Source organism: Helianthus annuus, chromosome 3 (genome assembly GCF_002127325.2).
Source record: "Helianthus annuus cultivar XRQ/B chromosome 3, HanXRQr2.0-SUNRISE, whole genome shotgun sequence".
NCBI classification, from domain to species: Eukaryota; Viridiplantae; Streptophyta; class Magnoliopsida; order Asterales; family Asteraceae; genus Helianthus; species Helianthus annuus.
In genome coordinates this window covers 156,203,809-156,218,997 of record NC_035435.2, presented here as the reverse complement: position 1 = coordinate 156,218,997, position 15,189 = coordinate 156,203,809, and the positions used below count along the sequence as shown (strand labels likewise).

At 35.6% G+C, this 15,189-nt stretch overlaps 1 protein-coding gene across 1 annotated transcript; it reads left to right on the top strand.

The window, feature by feature from the left end:
* Positions 1-319: 319 nt before the first annotated feature.
* On the top strand, positions 320-1,999 carry LOC110932334. The gene is made up of 3 exons (XM_035988233.1): positions 320-728; positions 975-1,470; positions 1,537-1,999. The coding sequence occupies exons 1-3, from the start codon at positions 320-322 to the stop codon at positions 1,997-1,999; spliced, it is 1,368 nt and encodes a 455-aa protein (XP_035844126.1).
* The last annotated feature ends 13,190 nt before the right edge of the window (positions 2,000-15,189 follow it).

Here is a 15,189-nt window from a genome sequence, read left to right as displayed (position 1 = left end):
TGAATCAGATGGTGAAAGATTATGCTCTTAAGGCAAGAGGGATGTGTTTATTCTAAAAAATGAATTGTTAAGGTATAGGGTAGTATGTTTTGGAAGCAATCCACCACTACTTGGTCCTGTAAAAAGAAAGGGAGAAGAGGGGCAAAATAGTAAATGCACCAAAGTAGGGCAAAAATACAAGCACCTTAAAGGGCATACCAAGCCCACATGTCCTTGGGCAGTTCACATCTCAAGGAACACAGACAAGGATAAGTGGTGTGTGAAGACCATTCATAATCAACACAATTGTTTGACAACAAAGGCCGTTTCTTTGTATACAATGAGTTCGATTGCCAGAGAGATCCAACCTATGATTGAAAGCAATCCAGACATGCCAATTCAAGCAATCCAAAGTCAACTGCTTCGGAAGCATCAACTTGAAATATCACTACATAAGGTCTTCAGAGCCAAAAGGATAGCAACTACGAAGATCTATGGTGATTACCAAGAACAGTATGGTCTGCTAAGGTCATACTGTGATGAACTTCTAAAAGCCAACCCAGGTACTACAATTAAAATTGATGTGGAGCCATGTGGGAACTCAGCTAGTCCTACAAGGCAGTTTCGGAGGGTTTATTTTTGTTTTGCCTCTATGATGAGAGGAATTAAGATGATTGGAAGACCATTGCTGGGTGTGGATGGTTGTTTCATGAAAGGTCCATTTCCTGGACAGATCTTGAGTGCTGTTGGTATTGATGGGAACAATAGCATATATCCAGTTTGTTATGCCCTTGTTGAGGCAGAAACAACACAAACCTGGAAATGGTTTTTGCAACTGTTGAGAGATGACCTAGGGTGTACGGTTAACTCTTGTTTCACCTTCATCAGTGACAGACAAAAGGTAATAAGTTTTTAAGGTCATATTGTCTTAATTAAAACATTGCAAAAAACTTTTGTAGCAAAATATTGTCATTAATTGCATTTTGTATCACAAGGTCTGATTCCTGCTATGCTAGCTGTTTTTCCTAATGCTGAGCACATATTTTGTTTGAGGCACATTCATGAGAACATGAAATTCAAGTGGCGTGGAGATCTTTACAAGAATTTGCTTTGGTCAGCCGGAAGGAAGACATCTATTCCATACTTTAACAAAGCTATGGAAGAAATTAAGACAACAGAACGAGCTATGTATGACTGGCTGAATGAGATCCCATTCACCGCTTGGTCAAGAGCATATTTTTCTGGAAGAGCTAAATGTGATATGTTGCTGAACAACATATGTGAGGTTTTTAACAGACAAATCATAGGAGCAAGGGACAAGCCGATTATCACATGCCTATTCATTAGGGAGTACATGACCAAGAGAATAGTGAATGTCAAGAAATTACAAGCAAAGTGTATGGGGCCACTCACTCCTCATGCCACTGAGGTCTTCGATGAGATCAAGAAACAGGCTGCTGAAATGTCTGTTTTAATGGTTGATTCGGACAAGTATCAAGTCACAGGTCCAAGATCACAATGTGTTGTGAATGTTAAAAATAAAACTTGTGCATGCAGGAAGTGGAATTTGACAGGGATGCCTTGCAAACATGCAATTGCAGCCATATGGGATATGTCAAGGAATAGCATTGATGCTGGCATACCAGAAGAGTGGGTGGATGAAGTGTATTGGCTGTCAACATGGAAGAAAGTTTATTACAATGTCATAGAGCCAATCAACGGGCCAGAGATGTGGACTCCTTCAGAGTGTCCAACAACACTCATCCCACCAAAGCATCATACACAAGTTGGAAGGCCAAAGAAGAAAAGAAAGAAGGCATATGGTGAAAAAGAGCTTGAGCAGGAGTTCGACAAAGGAGGTAAAATGACCAGAAAGGGTAGTAGCATCAAGTGTGGTAAATGTGAGAATATGGGTCACAATGTCAGGAGCTGCAAAGGACAAGGGGCTGAACAATCCATTGCTTCACAGGAATCACACACTGCCACTCAAGGTGCACCAGTTTACAATCTTGATGAGTGATGGATGGTTTGTAAGTTTGGACTATGTTTGTTTGTTTGTCAAGTTCGTTCAAGACAATGTTTGGTTTGTACCTTTATGTTTGGTTTGTTCAAGACAATCTTAGGTTTCTACCTTTATGTATGGTTTGTTCAAGACAATGTTAGGTTTGTCAACTTTGGTTTGTGCCTTTATACAAATATGGTTGCATGTTTGTTTACAAATCTTTAGGTTTGGCTGCTTTAGTACAAATAAGAGGCAGAAAGTGAATCGATTACATTACATTGCAACATTTAGTACAAATAAGAGGTCCAACATACAAACTTAAAACCAAACAAAATCTAGCCTATTTCCAGTGACAATCATCCAAACAAGACCAATCCGAATCAGAACCATGCTCCCCTTCATATGGGTCAAAGTACCAATCATCATCTTCATCCCAATATGTGTAATCCCATGCATGTTCCAGCACTTCAGGGTCATAATCCTTTGTCGGATCTCCGAATATCTTTTCATAATCAGTTTCTTGCTCCATGTAAGGTCTGAGTATCTCAGAATCTTGATCCTCAAAGTAGACATAACTCTCTGGTTCTTCGGCTGCAATGACGTCTTCATCCTTACCAACATCTTTGTCTTCATCCTTACCAACATCTTTCACAATCTCAACATCCTTACCTACACCATTACAAGCAGGCTACCAAAACAAACATATAATAAGAACTTGAAAAACACAATTGCATGAAAACAAACATATAATAATAACTTGAAAAATACCATTACAAGCGCACAACCAAATCCAATTTGTCCACAATATACTACTTAACAAAAACAGTAGAACAATCAACACCCAAGTAATCACAAAGTACATCTTCAGTTTCAACACATCTCCATTCTTGTATCGACCCAACTGTTCTTTGCACTTAGCCAACTCATCAATTAAACCAGGCATTACCTCTCCGCAAATCGGACATCCCTGTTCTTCACCTTTGTCAGCCTATCTTAGGAATCCACATCCTCCAATCTATTATTGGACATCATAAGCAAGATTTTCCAACAAAGTTAAGATTCAATAAGAATAAAACAGAAGAAACTTACACATCGAATATACCAACGACCAGGATTAGCTGTCGATTCTAATTGTTTCATCACTGTTTTCGCACCACATGAACATATGATGTCTGAATGTTGAGTTTTGCCCTTCAATCGAAGCACAGATGACGAAGATGAAGACATGTTCAGGGCACTGATCAGAGGGCAAAGAATTGAGGGCGGTGAATTGAGGGATTGAGGTCAGTGATTGAGGGATTGAGGGCAGAACGTTAGCGATTTAGGGCAGTGATTGAGGGATTGAGGATACAACCCATTTATGGGGAAGATGAAGGGTAGTTTGGACTTTTCACTACAAACTAACGGTAACAATAACGGAAAGATGGTCAGGGGGGTATGTCACGGCCCCCGACCCGGTTTGACCCGTTTCAGGAGCCGCGGAACAGAAATCCCGCGGTATTTAATTTAGGCGACAGCGGAAGTCTTTTTAAAACAGGATCTTTAGTAGTAAAACTGCTCATTATATAATTTAGGGATAAAACCCAGTAATTTACAATAATGTGATTTCAATGGAAATCTTTATTTTCCAAAACATGTTTCTTTATTTATTTACACTGAGCCACTTTTCTAAGCTGGTAGTGCTTCCTGGCACTTTTCTTTGCTCACAACAGATTACCTGAAACATGTTTGAAAAAGGTTTTGTCAGCGGGGAAATACTGAGTGAGTTCATTCAGTTTTTAGGAAATGACTCATAGTTATAAATTACAGCATAAGAGCGATTACAATGGTTCATATCTTATTTTTATCTGGCTTTCTGTCACAATGGTGACAAGTCACAATGGTGACGATGGTCATACCACTATTAGGTCAATGAACTCTAATAGTGACGTTTCTCCCTAGTAGGTCAATGAACTCTAACTGGGAGAAATAGTAATGTGCACAATACCCCACTAACCAATAAATCAAGATATCCACGACTTAGTCCCTGTAATTATAACACTTTGAAAAATAATTTGGAGTATTGTAAAAAGAAGAATGACTCACATTGCAGATTTAACGAGCAGTGTATAAGCCTACTGATTAGCCTTGATTATTTCTAATTTCACAATAATGCACACAAAACAGGATTAGTGATCAATACAGCAGTTACGATAATTCCCCAAGATCAATTTTGACAATGAATGTCCAAGTGCAATACTTCGGCTCATTTATCAAAATGACAAACGATAAAGTATAGTACTTCAACTCGTATATCGAATTATCGACAACGACAAAGTACAATGCTTCGGCTCATTATCGAATTATCGACAACGATAAAGCATAGCCCAATGTGGGCGGCACTTAGACATTCTTTGGATGTATTGATTCCGGAAACTGAATCGTAATAGCGATCGAGTAATTACCCTGTTCTGCGGCAGCGATTCGATAATTGTGTGTGTGTGTTGGACTGTTTTGCTTATAACTCGACCTACGTAACTCCGATTTTCGTCGTTCAAGTGCCAAAATTCAAGTCCCAACCCCTGCTATTTATACTGAGATTTTGACACCGTCGCGTAGCGCGAGGGGTACCCCCTTAGCCGTCGCGCTACGCGAGTGACCACCCTATTTTCATAGGGTAGCCCTTCGTGCAGGTAGGCTTGCTGTGTTGTCAGTTTCTTAAAATTCGATTTTTATAATTAGTTATGAAGATAATCGTTGGCTAGGGTTTATCCCCCCCTGAGTTTTAGGGGCCCTGATCCTGATTCTGAAAATTCTGAAAATTTTAGGGTTTGTGTAGAATCACTTGGGTATCTCAATTAGAGTTTCCTTAATAGCTAATTAATATTCTAATTATTAATTTTAATGAGAGTTGTTACATCCTCCCCACCTTAAGAAAAATCTCGTCCTCGAGATTCACTAAAATAGATGAGAGTATTTTCACTTCATTTCTGATTCCAGTTCCCAAGTATACTCTTGTTCTCTTTTGGATTCCCATTGGACTTTCACTAACACTAGTCGTTTGTGTTTGAGAAACTTAATTTTCCGATCTTTTATTTGTAGGGGTTTCTCTATCATTTATCTCTATATCTTGAAGAGGTACTACCAAGGATTCGCCTGATAGATGTTTCTTGAGATTGGATATATGAAACACATCATGTACTTCAGCTAATTCTTCTGGTAGTTGTAAATGATAAGCTACTGGTCCTATGTGTTGGATTACTGGTAATGGTCCTACGTATAGGAGACTTAACTTCTTCTCTTACCGAATTTATAAATTCCTTTCCAAGGAAATACTTTCAATAGCATTTTGTCTCCAACTTGGACTTCGACGGCTTTTGTTTATTATTTGTATAGTTCTTCTAACCGTCTTCAGCCTTTCCTTCGTGATACTGAATATCACAGTTGTAATCACTGAGGATTTCCTTTTCCTTATGTTTAATTCTTGTTGCTCAAATATGTATCTTAAATTCTTATGACCCATATGGATAGTAAGCTTGCTTAGATAATATTTCCTAATCTTAAGGATAACTTGTGGTTTCTAATTTTTTAGGCTTACAAGTGGTAAGGCTTTCTTCGTGCTTTTGCAAAATGTCTTGATGCATACACAATTACCTTTTTGTGTCGCATTACCATATATCCAAATTTTAACTTTGAAGCATTACCGTATACTTTAAAATCTTCTGTTCCTTCTGGTAAGGCTAGCTAGAGGCTTCTTTTTGTTTAGGTTCTTATTTAGAATTAACTGTGTTAACTTAGTTAAGGATGTATCTATCTAAAAGAATCCTTAATAAACTGCCTATAGTATCCGGCTAAATTTACAAAATACCTATTTTCCATTTAAAGATTGCGAACTCTTCCATTGCTATCTTAGCAGGATCTAAGTGAATATCTTCATGATTTATCATGTGACCTTACGTGGCTTATTTCCTATAATCATAAATACTTCTCCGGCGGTTACCTGGATTTTCTATAAAGTTCTTATCACAGAGAATTCGAGTAGGGTTGGCTATTAACCAATCTATTTCTAACACAACATTAAACTTGGCTAATTTCATAGGAATTAGGTTAGCGAAGAAAGGTTTGTCTAAGTTAAGAGTTTGACAGAATGAAGTATTTATAAAACTTTGGTGTGCATCAGAGTCAGTTAATACTTTTTGTGTAAACGTTGTAACCTAGGACGTACCGGCTATTACATCTGGAATGAGCTCTGTTTCCTGAGCAGTCAATTGAAAGGCTCTTGCATTCCTTTTTGCTTCTTCTGCAGGTTTGGCTTTAGTGTCAGATGGTTTGTTTAGTTTTGGACAATTTGGCCTAAGATGTCTAGTTTCTCCACAATTGTAACAAACTGAAAATTTCTTCCTTCTACAGTCTTCTTCCTGATGCCCCGGAATTTTGCAAAAATTGCAGTATCCTTTGCATCTTCCAAAATGCTTTCTTTTGCAAAAATTGCAAAATGAACTAGTAGAAGATTGCCCATTCCCTCCTTTCTTAAAATCGTTATGGTTATCCGAACGGATTACCTGGGTAATCTTTTGGGCTACTTCCTTCCTTCTATTTTCTTCTCTTGTCCGTACTAGTTCGTCAGTCAGAGTATTGGCTAAATCCACCGCATCATCAATCGTGCGAGGTTTCGCAGCCTTGACGATGTTACGGATTTCAGAAATCAATCCCCAAATATATCGAGAAATAAGTACTGGCTCTGGCGAAGCCAGGGTTGGTACTACTCGAGCATATTCGAAGAATGTCGTAGTATACTTTCGACAATCTACATCAACCATTCGGTGGCTTAAAAACTTGTTTGTCATTTGTTCCTTTTCATATTCGGGATAGAATTTTCTTTCTACCAAGCTTTTAAATTCTTCCCAGTTCATAGCATATGCCATCCTTCTTCCTTTTGATTGTAACACCGTATTCCACCATTCTAGCGCTCCTTCTTTGAAAAGGTTTGATGCGTACATGACCTGATCATCCTGAGCACATTTACTTATGGCAATTACTGCCTCAGTTTTCTCTAACCAACGTAGTGCCGCAGTCGCTCCTTCGTTGCCTGCAAACTCAGATGGTTTACAAGCAAGAAATTCCTTGTAAGTGCAACCAGGCGTTGCAACTTTCATTTTCTTAGGGAGCGGCGCTGGTTGTGGTTCATTGTCATGATTAACATGATCATTGCCTCCGTTTATGCTATTACTGAAGTTATCTTCAGAAATACGTTTGCTAGGAACGGGTTGTTGTGGTTCTATTGGATTTTTAACAGCAGCAACGATGGCTGGAATAGCGTTGGCTATCCCTTGAGCTATCATTGTTGGAATAGTGTTGGCTATCCCTTGAGCAACGATATTTTCTATATCCTGCCTAGTCATATATTGATCCCCCGGTTGTTGCTCAGAATCATTAGCCTCATTAACTGGTTCATTATTAGCGTTTTCCATTTGACAACTAAGTTATGGATAAATAATTAGTATACAAGAAATAATTCAATATCACACTTAATTGCACATAATCACGTATACGAACAAAATTTATAAATTTTCTAAAATTTCATGCTTCTATATACAACCGTTTTATTATTTTTCTTACACATACTGATTTTACTATTACTATTACAATAACAGTTTCATAAATCCCCTATCCTTTTGTCAATGATATTCTAGTAACTGTGTTCCCTCGTAGTTCCAGGAGATCTGTCCCCCAATCTCTTGGATCCTATTCCTAGTATCCATTAGTTCTTCATCAAAGCGAAGTTCAGCCTTATTCTTGTTACTCATTGGTGGATTTGGTAAAGGGTCTAGATGGAACTTGAGGAAAAAGCTTATAGGGATAGTTTTGTAACTGTATTTCATTAATTAACCATTCGTCTATTTGCGAGTGGATTGAAGGGTTTGGAATAGATGGTTCTAAGTTCATTGGTAGTTGTGTTTCGAGAGAGCGATTAAAAATATTTTCATTAATAGTATTATGGCTTGCCATTATAAAATCTAACTCTTCCTGAGATGGTAACTTTTCAATTTGCCTAGAACTTTTCCCAATTTCTATTTCCTTGGGTTTGGGTTTTTCGAGAGGTAAAGCATCGAATTCTATAGGTTCTTCTATATCTAGTATATACCTATTGAAATCTCTGGAAACTTCTACTCTTACTGGATAGAGATTTAAATTCTAAAGGGCCTCAGACAAGTTACTCATGATGTTTAGCAAAAATAGACATAGTCAGAATTCATAAAATTTATAGAAAACTTTTTAAATATTAGTTCCTACTGGGTACTATTGAAATTTACATCATACGAGGTTTTATTTTGGAAATTTTATGATTTTCTTGATAAGACTTCTAGATTGTAGATAATAAAGGTACTAATACTTGAGTCAAATTATTTAAGAATTTGCATGACTTACTACATTGACTAGCATATAAAGATCTGCTCATACTGTACACAATTGGTCAGATAAATAATCACAAAATAGCAATTAATGGAAATTAAGTATTTTCTAAATACTTAATTGGCTTAAATCAGTGGCTTGAGAAGTGGCTCTGATACCACCTTATTTCTGTCACGGCCCCCGACCCGGTTTGACCCGTTTCAGGAGCCGCGGAACAGAAATCCCGCGGTATTTAATTTAGGCGACAGCGGAAGTCTTTTTAAAACAGGATCTTTAGTAGTAAAACTGCTCATTATATAATTTAGGGATAAAACCCAGTAATTTACAATAATGTGATTTCAATGGAAATCTTTATTTTCCAAAACATGTTTCTTTATTTATTTACACTGAGCCACTTTTCTAAGCTGGTAGTGCTTCCTGGCACTTTTCTTTGCTCACAACAGATTACCTGAAACATGTTTGAAAAAGGTTTTGTCAGCGGGGAAATACTGAGTGAGTTCATTCAGTTTTTAGGAAATGACTCATAGTTATAAATTACAGCATAAGAGCGATTACAATGGTTCATATCTTATTTTTATCTGGTTTTCTGTCACAATGGTGACAAGTCACAATGGTGACGATGGTCATACCACTATTAGGTCAATGAACTCTAATAGTGACGTTTCTCCCTAGTAGGTCAATGAACTCTAACTGGGAGAAATAGTAATGTGCACAATACCCCACTAACCAATAAATCAAGATATCCACGACTTAGTCCCTGTAATTATAACACTTTGAAAAATAATTTGGAGTATTGTAAAAAGAAGAATGACTCACATTGCAGATTTAACGAGCAGTGTATAAGCCTACTGATTAGCCTTGATTATTTCTAATTTCACAATAATGCACACAAAACAGGATTAGTGATCAATACAGCAGTTACGATAATTCCCCAAGATCAATTTTGACAATGAATGTCCAAGTGCAATACTTCGGCTCATTTATCAAAATGACAAACGATAAAGTATAGTACTTCAACTCGTATATCGAATTATCGACAACGACAAAGTACAATGCTTCGGCTCATTATCGAATTATCGACAACGATAAAGCATAGCCCAATGTGGGCGGCACTTAGACATTCTTTGGATGTATTGATTCCGGAAACTGAATCGTAATAGCGATCGAGTAATTACCCTGTTCTGCGGCAGCGATTCGATAATTGTGTGTGTGTGTTGGACTGTTTTGCTTATAACTCGACCTACGTAACTCCGATTTTCGTCGTTCAAGTGCCAAAATTCAAGTCCCAACCCCTGCTATTTATACTGAGATTTTGACACCGTCGCGTAGCGCGAGGGGTACCCCCTTAGCCGTCGCGCTACGCGAGTGACCACCCTATTTTCATAGGGTAGCCCTTCGTGCAGGTAGGCTTGCTGTGTTGTCAGTTTCTTAAAATTCGATTTTTATAATTAGTTATGAAGATAATCGTTGGCTAGGGTTTATCCCCCCCTGAGTTTTAGGGGCCCTGATCCTGATTCTGAAAATTCTGAAAATTTTAGGGTTTGTGTAGAATCACTTGGGTATCTCAATTAGAGTTTCCTTAATAGCTAATTAATATTCTAATTATTAATTTTAATGAGAGTTGTTACAGGGTAAAAGTGCGACATAAGGCTGAACAGTGAGGGTTAAAATTACAATTATTTTCTTAGGGGGTAGACATACCAATGACCCCTAACCTCAGGGGGTAAAATTGCAGTTTACTCTATATTTTTACTTTCTTTTCTTAGAAAAGAATTTAAAAACTAGTGGCCGCCGCACGATGTTAACAAGAAATTTCTTGCAGCCCATAACAAATCCCGACCCGACCCGGTTGCATAGTATTTCTTTTATCAGTAAAACTAGGTTATCACCCGTGAATACTCACGGGTTGTTAATCTATCTTTCTTAACAAAAAACATATATACCAAAGGCACATCAAATGTAATGCATGGGTTTAATTTAAAAGCAAAACCAATAGTAGTTGAACTCAATGCATAATAAACTATCTTTGGATTTGGCAGTCCATTAACAATCGACACACATGGTTTTTAATTATGGGTTTGCATTTATTATTCTATTGAAATAATAGTGCTAATACCAGCGAATTGCGCGCTCTTGAAAAATCACATGTTTGTCCTTATAATAAAAATGTTTTAGGTTAGATAAAAAAAAGTATATGAGGACAAAATTATAATGACAATCGGAGTTTAAAATACATAAAATAACAAAGGCATTGTACTGGACACGTAAATAAAGGGGGGGCCAAAAGTTCAGAAAGAAGACTAAGAATCAAATAGTAATGGCAACACATAGAATGAAAGAAAAAAAAAATATCAGTATGTATTTATATGAGAAAATTGTAAAGTATAATTAAAAATACTATAGAATCAAAAGTTGTTATAACTATTTATGTAAATAATTACTCAACTAAATATCGTAAAAAAATATAGAAGTTAATGTAATTATTGTAAATGTGTAATAAAAATGTAATAGATTTATAAAATATTGGTAGTAATAAAAAAATAAGCACATTTAAAGGACTTACGACATGTTGGTATTAATTAGTGAATAGCGTAAAAACAAAAGTGATTTATATGTTAGCAATAAAAAATATAACGTAAAAACAAAAGTGATTTATATGTTAGCAATAAAAAAAGTACTAAACATCATCAGTTGATTAAATATTAACAAAAAACTTACTTGTAGCTAAAACCGAGGGGGTACGTGACACATTGTGCATGTTGGGGTCTATGGATTTAGGATCAACAGACGAAGATAAGTTTTGCTTGGAGCTTGATCCGCTTGGTGTGATAGATCTTTTATTACTCAAATATAGCTTCCTTAATCTACGTCTCTCTGTAACGTCATTTGCATAACGTGTAGTATTATAAAATGGGATAATATGAACAAAATACAATAAATAAGCTAATTTTAAACATTTATTTAGGTTTACCTGCGCATGTAATCGGCACCTCACTTGTACCATTTAATGTGTTATAAGGAGTGGACGTCAAAGTGGTATTTGGTGTTGAATTACTTGCGAATTGCGATGGAACGCGTTTCAAAGTATACCGTTTACTATCCAAATATAGTTTTCTTACTTTACGCCTCCTTTTGTACTCTTCTTGGGTAACAATTGGTATAACTATAAAAAACCAAATACAATGAAGAATACTAATACTAAAAAAACTCACATTAAGTAGTAATGTTCTGACTTTAAATGTATGCTAAGAAAAACTCATAAAATAATAAGAAACCAAAAAGTCATACCGTTTGAAGTATTGGCAAGCGTTGCTGGGTAGGAAATATCTGAAATAATAAAAATTAAATGTAACAATTGATTAGTAAATGGCTATACTATAAATTACTTGTTTAATCTAAGTATAAAATACGTTGTTTTAATTATTATTTTTTATTACAAAACAACAGGTTTTAAATGTAAAATTTAATTTAATTGATTAAACAAACAATTTTTTTTGTGTATATATATCTTCATACAAATTTTATAAACAAACTGATAGTTTTTGTAAATAAAAAAAATTAAGAATTCGGTTACTTTATTAGGATATCTCTGACTACACAGTGATTCTTATCACTTTCTCAACCACACCCTTTTATAAAAAAGCCCTAACTTCATTTGCATACAAACACCCTCACCAAATCGCCATTCACAGTCGGAGCATACAAACAGAAATCAATAACAGGTAGTATTCCAACTGAAATTCTCACATCATCTAGATTTTTAATACTTAATGTGTTATAAAGTTGTATACTTGCATCGCATCAGAGATTTGGTCGGTCCTAAGGTCGCACTCAATCTTCAATTTCGTTTGGTATAATTGCTTCGCTTACTTTGTTTAACTGATTTTGTACTGAATTGTGATACTGTATTGCTTTTATAACTTGAATTTAACTTTCAGATGTGTGAATTTTGTTTATAATGTGTTATGATTAAAAGTGGATGAAGAAGACTTAAGATAAACTTGTATGGTTTTATAGGTTAGAAGCTCTGATGTGCGTTGTTAAACTTGTATTAGCGTGATTAGGTTGATTGATATTTCATTCGGTGTGTTTTAGCCCTAATTTATTTAAAATGTTATGTTATTTTGGAGGTTAGTACCTGATTTTGCTGGTTAGTTATGACACGCCGTTCATAGGGAAGTTATCCATATACAAACCGGTTCATCATGTATTTACAGGGTTAGTTATCTATATGTCACAGATTATTATGTATACACCTAAGTTTTGGTGGTTAGTTATGACACACCGTTCATAGGGAAGTTATCCATATACAAACCGGTTCATCATGTATTTACAGGGTGTTGTTTATGAATAATGTAAGATTTGTGTTAGTGTAGAGGTTTTAGAACTCCAGATTCAATTTGAGATTTGTGAATATTGCATCAGTGTTACATATTTGCGATCTCAAATTGGGGTTTTTTCCTAAATCGAAATGTTCTGTGATAATAAACATCTAGTATTTATCAAAATAATCATATGTAGTCAATGGCGAGTGCTTCAAATGAGCGAAAGAAACAAAAGAAAGAAAAGGAAGTGATCATGCTAACAGATTCGGACTCAGAAGAACCTTTCACTTCGGAATCAATTGACTGGGACGCACCAGAACCAAATATCATTTTTATGCCGTCCTCTTGTTCACGTTTTGTAAGTATTTACTTAGATTATTTGTATACTAACTTAACTGTTGGTGTTCTATGGTGTCATTATTCTCTTTATCATTAGAGTTTGAATACTTTTTGGGCATTTTTAGCGGATATCAGTAAAGGTCGCAAAAGCCATGGGAATCGATCACTGCCGTACGGTGACCATTCAAAGGCGTGGTGTCGAAACCACTTTGAACGTCTCGGCTGAACCAAAAAGAGGAAAAAAGAAAAACAAGTTTAGTGTATTGGGATGGTCAGCATGGGTTCGTGAAAACAACATCAAGAAGGGTTATCTTTGCGTTTTAGAGTGGTATGAGGATATGCCTACACTCTTTGTTAGGGATGTAATCAAAGAATAATGGGGTTAGTACCATAGATGAAAACCGTTCAACCATTTTATATGGTAATTTTGGCTAACAAACGGTTTTCGCAATAAGTAGATAAGTAAGTAGCAATGGTTTTTGTGGAACCTGTTTAAATATTTTGGTTTATGTTAGATGTTGGAATGGAATAGTACTTGACAATATTTTGGTTTATGTTAAATGTTTAAATATTTTGGTATATGTTACTTGTTTGAATACTTATTAAATTTGAATACTCATGTACAAAATAGGACGTCATTTTACGATTATCAGTATTGTTACCTGTTGCAATACTACACAAAAAACATGATCATAAATAATCCATTCGTACCATGAAACTTGCAATGGGCGTCTTACCATATTGGAAGGAATCGATTTGGGTTGTGCATCATCTTAAACAGGCAAAACGGGAAGAGTATATTTTGCTGAGTTTTATAATCAATCGCCTAAAAGAAGATTAACAAATAATCAGATAGATATCACCGCTTGTGATAATATCAGATGGAAGATACTACTTAGTAAATGAATTTACTAAAAGACTAAGAAAAACTTACTTAAATCCACAAAATTCTCAAACCAAATTTATGTTCAATGTAAGCTTGTTACCCATAAAAATTGCAATAGTCAATACATAGGATAGTTGATATAAATATTATGATCTTATACACAAACAACTGATAACAAAGGAGACATCCTTTATAACATAATAGCAAGTAGAAAATAACTAAAAACATACGACATTACAATTGTATATAGGAAGCATCTATACATTATAAATAGTAAATAAAAAACATATGTAAGTAAACATCAACAATATGAAACGTGATTATAATATGGTAAACAACCAACACAAATCATTGGATTTCAAACCAAACACATGTGAAAATAAAAAAAAAAAATAAAACATTGTTTATTCATACTCAATCAACCGTTATAGTGTTCAAAAAGTAATTTAACATCCATCAAAAAGTAGTACGTAGAAGAAATTAAGTTAAAAGACACAGTAATCTGGAAGTAAATAAAAAGGATGATACTTCATCTTAGACTATCTAGTGTTTTTAAAAGATGTGAGGTATGACCTCCGAAATTACCAAAACTCCATTGTTCATTTCGTAACGAAGCACATACGCACGACCACTAACCAGACCAACTTGACGCATAAATCTCTCCCAGCCTCTGAAAGCATACCTTGGAGCTCCACGTGAACGCTCGGAACGAATTTCCAAAACAACAGAAACACCATTCATAGTCTGAACGTTCATCGCTTTAACGTTATCTAACGGCACATTCTCAACAAAACGCTGTGGGAAACGCTACATCAAGTTTTAAAAAAATACGTATCAGTGACAATAAATAAAGTTAAGCAGTAAAATCAACTTATGTTAGAGTACCACTGACTTACAAATCGATAAGTAAGGACCCACTCAATCTCATATACATCGTTGACGGGTAGAGGCGGGTTTCCGTGAACAGGCAGCTCTTCATCATCATATACTTGATTGTCAACATTAACATCATTGTCATAATTAATATCTTCAATCGGAATTTGATCCTCAGTCTGGCTATGTTGATCACCGACTTCAATATCATTTTCTGCTTGATACTCTGGTTCAGGTATCGGTTTTAGTTCAGGCAGTGGAATTCCAATTTCAGCAACTAAAGAACCATCACCGAGTAGACGGAAAACTATGAGATTAAATGTGTAAGTTTCAACTCTATGAAACACAAGAAAATCCCACTTAACCAACGACAAATCAGTTGAAATCTGTGA

Bases quoted from the DNA above. Each gene is read 5' to 3' on its own strand.
- LOC110932334 (XM_035988233.1), top strand. From the start codon at position 320: ATGAGTTCGATTGCCAGAGAGATCCAACCTATGATTGAAAGCAATCCA. The intron at 729-974 runs GTATTGATGGGA...TTGTATCACAAG, and splicing joins ACAGATCTTGAGTGCTGTTG to GTCTGATTCCTGCTATGCTA. The intron at 1,471-1,536 runs GTATCAAGTCAC...TTGTGCATGCAG, and splicing joins TTAATGGTTGATTCGGACAA to GAAGTGGAATTTGACAGGGA.